This window comes from Camelina sativa, chromosome 18 (assembly GCF_030686135.1).
Source record: "Camelina sativa cultivar CO46 ecotype springtype chromosome 18, ASM3068613v1".
NCBI lineage: Eukaryota > Viridiplantae > Streptophyta > Magnoliopsida > Brassicales > Brassicaceae > Camelina > Camelina sativa.
In genome coordinates, this window is record NC_141897.1 from 13,086,153 (window position 1) to 13,092,322 (window position 6,170).

The following is a 6,170-nucleotide window of genomic DNA, read 5'->3' on the forward strand; positions in this document are numbered from 1 at the left end:
TACAAGATTTTTTCTTGGCATATGGAGCTTCCATTGTTGAGGGCCACAAGCAGCAACAACTCGTAGGTGAATGGGAAGTCCCACTAGACGAGGCTATCTTGTCCTAACTGTTTAATGAGTGGTCTAAATGGGATCCAAGCGCTTAGATTCTGGCCATTCCCCACATTAATCTCTTCTAGCGACCAAAAAATCAAATTGTAATACATATTTATGAACAAGTTTAACGTTTAGTGCTGATATTTTTGAAGGTAGTCACATTACGAGACAGTAATATGAACGTTATAATGGTTCTTGCACTACATAATTTTATCACTGAACTTTTGGTCTAACTTATTGCCGAAGGATAAGAATCATAAGAAAATAAATTCATCTTTAGTTTTGTAAGATCTAACACACGGACTTTCACAAAGTTTTTACGAAATATCTTGCTGACAGAGTTGAGAGTTGCAATAACTACAGGTACAGCCTACAATTGATATTATCACAAATAAGCCCAACGTGACTATAATTATCACGTCACTGGTGACTGGTGTTTAACATTTTAACAAAATATAGAACCCACTACTAGCGTGTTTTATATTTTTCTAGTTCTTACTTAAAATTTGTTGTTTCGTATTGAGAAGATCCAATCCTTTAAGCATGTAAGCTATTATAGTGAAATTGGTTATTCCTTAATTTGTGTTGTGTTTTTGCTTGTTATGCTTCCCTTTTTCAGTTTGCGTCATGTTCATTGTAAGTGAGCATAAGGACCAAGAAAACGGAAATGGGGCTAATTGCTGATAGATCTTCAAACAAGCAAGTACAATACAACATTTTGCTGTGTGATAAAACACCAATAAATTACAAAGAAATAGACACTTTTATTGGAGAGAAGAGAGTTCATGTAAGTTTGTGTTCTTTGAGACGTTATGGTGAGAACACAAATTCCATTAGGGAGCTTGGAAAGGCTTGAAATCCTTGAGACTTGTTATGAGTCCTTGCACAGATCCGGCTGCAGCAACGAGGGAGACGATGAAACAAGCCCAACTCAAGATTTTTAGCCAAGTCCAAGTGAAAGAGAACTTATTTATCTTCTTCTGAGCAATGTGCATCTCAATGGGAAAGTAAACTGTCAAAGGCCAGAAGGAAGCTGCTCCAATAAGACCCAAGAAATCGTTGAAGAAAGGGAAGATCATGGCTACAACCGCGGTGACAACAACATATGAAGTCCTCCAAACCAATCTGAAAAAGTTGATACTAAATTCACCACCGCAAGGGACATGGACTTTGTATTCTCTTGTGATGAACTTGTTATCTGGCCAACGTTTTGCGCTCTGGCTCTCTACGAACTGAAAAATGGGCTGACAAAAGACCTGGTAAGCACCAACAAGATGCACTGCTATGCAAACATTGGCAAAGTCAATTAGCCTGAATGGCTCATAGAAACCAAAGCCGGTTAGAAAATTCCCGGGCGCATCATTTCCAAAGGCAGCATAACCAACACATCCGCATAACATGTAGAAGAAGGTCGTTGTGGAAACACCCACGAGGCTTGCTCTTTTCATGGCTTTGTTTTCTGATGGTGGACCTGCTTTCAGGGTGTCCTGGCAAGTTTAGAAAATTACATAATTTAATTAGTAGAGCTAGAAAGATCAAACCAAGTGTAGTTCATTTAAAGAAAAAAAAGCATAGCCCGTAAAATGGAAGTACATGAAATTTAAAAGATGTTTGTTCAAGGTCATATTTTGTTAATTGGTGCATTTTATGATAATTAATTAGTCATATATTTTTAAAGATACATTCGAAAAACTAGGGTTACGAATTAGAGTTATTTTAAACTGTCGACCTTGTTTAGATTAGACGTTTGTAAAAGAATTATGAAAATATTAATCAGGACTTGTACCTTCTCTAAATCACAATCTTCATGTAATTTTATAAATTGATATTTCGTACTTTGTATTCATATTATAAGTCAAAATCTATGTGATCTCAAGACTTCAAAGAATTAATTAATCTAAAGACAACCAATTTTAAAGAATTTCGATGCTAATTTGTAATCTTATATGAATATCGACTTTCACTTCTGTTGATACTTAAAAGCTATATTATAGCACCCTCTAAACGATATATAATGTTAAATTATCTTAGCAGAAACCTATAAAAATTGGGTAATTATTTTAATTTTAATTTTTTTTTTTCCATCCCTTATGATGACTCTTCATAAAAGTTAACTCTAACAACATTGCGTTTATATAACTCTAACAAGATTCAAACAAGCTGATCAGTGACCTCTTCACAAATTTTCTTTTCCAGACATATTGCATATTATTTATGTTCTTTTTTCATTCAACATTTTCACACTCCTAATATTGTAATTAGTCATTATAAATACTGAAAAAATAAGTTTCAATAGTAGATACTATCCATCTATTTCATTCATATCATTTCTCTAGTATAATAATTTGGATATGGTGTTATTAAATAGGTTCTACTATTTAACAAAGGATTTTTGGATAATGTAACAAAGGATTTTTGGAATTTTCTTGAAAGTGGATAAGTCGATTAATTTTAAATAATTATTATTTTATTTTTTTTATTTTTTTATTTTTTTTTGGAAAAAAAGAATAATTATTTAAAATTAATCGATTTATCCACTTTCAAGAAAATTTCAAAAATCCTTTGTTACATCAAGAATTCTACAAATCTCTTGAATATACTCCCTCTGTTTTACAAAGAGTATCATTCAAGAGTTTTTTTTTATTGTTTCACAAAGAAAATCATTTTACATTTCCAATACATTTTTGTACTTTCTCAGTTTTTTATTACTTGTCATTATACACTTGTTTGATTATTAAAATTCTAAAGGATTTAATTCTTTTATTCATTTAATGAGAGGCAAATGTTGTTAATTAAAATTCAGATCATTTGAATCCATAACAAATTAAAAAACATTTAGCAGAAAATATAGGATTTCTACAAAAAGCCTTGAATGGTGGGGAAGTCTCTTAATTCACCCTAATCATTTAAAATTAAAATGGTTTAAAGATTGTTGTTGAATTAGCTTTCCTTAATAGACTCTGGCTGCCCTCAAGTTTTTCAGTAGTTATTTTTGTTTTTGGCTCCAATCAACTTTCACTACAAAGACTTATTAAATGCGTAGGTCCATGCAGTGATGCTTACTCTGCGACCAAACGGCACACAATTCAATTCATTTGGACTCTCCCTTATTGATGTCTCCCTAACTCCTAGTATCAATAAGTCAACCCTCAACATGCTTACAAACAGTAGTAGGACATTAATATAGTGACTACTTGCCTGTATTTCAATGAGTACAGTTGAGTATGCATAGGCAAATGCGATGTCTCCAATCGCTTGGAACGTTCTCCATACTTTCTCGGAACCCGATACATCAACCCCGACCGTAACTCCTGTCAGTGCCGTTCTTACGTGCTCACCGCCACCTTTATAATTTTTTTCTTGGAAACCATTAGGATTGAAAACTCTTTCAAAAGTTTAAATTACTATAAGTACATAAGAATGTATATATCTTGTTTACCAGCCGCTTTGGCGATGGAGAGACCAATGCCAATGGAGGCGTAACAAAAGGACATTACGGCCGCTAGAATGGAGAGCCAAGAGAGGTTGTGGAAATTTGGGATTTGGCTAAGAATAATTTGGATGATTGCAAATACGATCATAAAGGGAGTGTTTGAAGTGGCACATTTCACTTTATGCCCATTTTTGTGGAAACAATTCGACCGCTTCACCGCCCTGTTTCAGTAAATCATTAAATTTATTACTATGTTGTTTTCTTTCTTTAATTTTAAAAACAATTCAAAAATATAAATGTTAATTACCCCATTTGCATCAAATATACAGCAACAAACAAAAAAAAGAGAGTTTTGGAATTTTGTATAGCATAACTCTACCTATCATAGCAAATTGTCAATAAATAAAATCATGAAATACTTTGGCTTGTCAAGTTACTAATAAACATGCTTGATTGTAAGTAAGTCAAGAAATATACGAGGTTGCTAAAATTGACTTTGAATATTTGAGAAATAATTGAAGGAAGAAAAGATGAAAAATAATTATATAAAAAAAAAAAAAAAACTTACACCATGCTTATCGAAGCTGTGATTGTGTAGCCAATTGTTATTCCAATCAGATTCCCGTATTGAGCCAATCCGCATAATTGCACTTTTCTTCCTCCTGTTTATTTTTAGCATCAGTGTTCTAATCTATAAGATATCGTTGTTATTTATACATATCATCAATTCTTGAAAATATTAAAACTATTTTAAATTTCTAATAAACAAAAACTATCACAGGAAGTACTCAAGAGTCAAGTTGACGCTTTGATACAAGAGAGTTGAAATCTGACCGACCACAACATGATACTTTACAGATCAAATTTGAACTAGAATTCATGAAACTTAATATTGATTATCATTAAAGCTCTTAAGATATTGGAAAAAAAATAGAAGTGACGAGATATTTCAGCATTTGAAAAAATCATAATTAAGCGGTTGTTCGGTCGTTTGAACCGTATAAGAAAATACAAATTAAGCACCAAAAAAAAAAAGAGAGATGGAGAAAATGACCTAAGTAGGATCGGACAACTTCCATGTAGGTGTAGTTGCGTTTGCCAGTAACAGGGTCAGGGGAACGATAACAATCGGCAAGCATGGTTGATGTAAAATATGTTATGAACGAAAAAGCCATTAGCACGGCGGGTCCTGCCACCCATCCGAGCTGTGCGATTGCCCAAGCCAACGACAACACTCCCGACCCTATCACCGCGGTTATAATGTGTGCACTCCCCGTCATCCATGTCCCTATCCAATTCAATCAACAACACAAAACTCTGTAAGTTATTTAGGTATTTTGCGAAACACATATTTTTGCGTTTATGTTTGCACTAAGACGTAAGAGAAACATTCAATTCACAATCTCTAAATAATTTATAATAAAATAATAAAATATTTCTACAACGTATAAACTCAAAAACACAAAAGAATTTTCGTTTTATTTTATTTTATCAATGTTTCATGTTTGCTTCTAAAGTTGCTTGACGTCTTAAAACTCAAATATACGCTATCTATGTGTTCATGCTAAGGCAAACAAAACTGAGACTTACTTACTTGCCCGTAACATATATATACATATACATGACGTGTTGTGTTCATGTTCCTGATTAGGTGGTAAGAGATAATAACGGTGAGTCGGCAAAATCAAAATAAAAGAGTTTACCAGTTCTTTTCTCGCGGCCATCATCGTCGAAGTTTTTATTAGAATCACCAATCTCGTGATCTGTGATACTCTGTTCAACGAACATGGTCTTCTTCTTCTCCATCTATGGGCTCCTCTTTTTTTTTCTTATGATTTATTTATGATGAAATAGGAAGAAGAGGCCACCAAAGGTAGTATGTAATGTATGGAGTGTGAAGGACTCTCTTCTCCACTTAAATAGAAACACCACATTCAACACCTAATCCTTTTGTCTCTCTTTTTTATTATTTCCTATACTTTGTCCTTTAATATCGGGTTCATTTTTGCACACTCTTTTTCTCTCACTTTCATTATTGTCTGTCTCTTTAATTAAATGTATTTATTACTCATTTGGTATTGAACCCCAAGAATGAAGGAAAAAAAATGTTTTAGCTAAGAACACATACATTAATAAATCATACTAGAATATAATGATTTTAAAATACAAAAATAGAACATATCTTATACAATAAAAGATGTTTTCCTGTATAGATATGTTATATATTTTTGTATTTTAAGTATTTAAATATCATTATATTTATATAAAAAATAATCAATTTTAAAAAGATTGTATAATGCAAATGGTTACAAAATAAGTTACGTTAAAATTTGAAAATATCAAATAGGATAAAAAAATACTTTTGAAAAAACATCTTTTAAAACCAAAAGGGAAGAAGTATTTTATGTTGTGCTTCTTTGAGATTGATTAATATCGAATTAATTGCTCAGATAGTTAGACCGGGATTTTTAATTTTTAAAATTTGGATATGCTTATAATCCCCATTTTGTTGAACGTTGACTACTGTAGGGGTAGGGGCTTATTTGATTATAATTTACTGAGTGTGATAAACTAAATTAACTTTTTTTCCTTTGATGGGTGGGAGAATAATTATTGATACACTATCAGTGGCTCTCCTCAG

The 6,170-nt window shown here is 32.4% G+C and overlaps 1 protein-coding gene across 1 annotated transcript; it reads right to left on the reverse strand.

Moving 5' to 3' along the window:
- Positions 1–756: 756 nt before the first annotated feature.
- LOC104760943 (amino acid permease 6) lies at positions 757–5,736 on the reverse strand. The gene is made up of 6 exons (XM_010483939.3): positions 5,233–5,736; positions 4,584–4,817; positions 4,098–4,191; positions 3,536–3,750; positions 3,295–3,440; positions 757–1,583 (listed from the first exon to the last, which is right to left on the reverse strand). The coding sequence occupies exons 1-6, from the start codon at positions 5,333–5,335 to the stop codon at positions 930–932; spliced, it is 1,446 nt and encodes a 481-aa protein (XP_010482241.2). The 5' UTR covers positions 5,336–5,736; the 3' UTR covers positions 757–929.
- Positions 5,737–6,170: the final 434 nt, after the last annotated feature.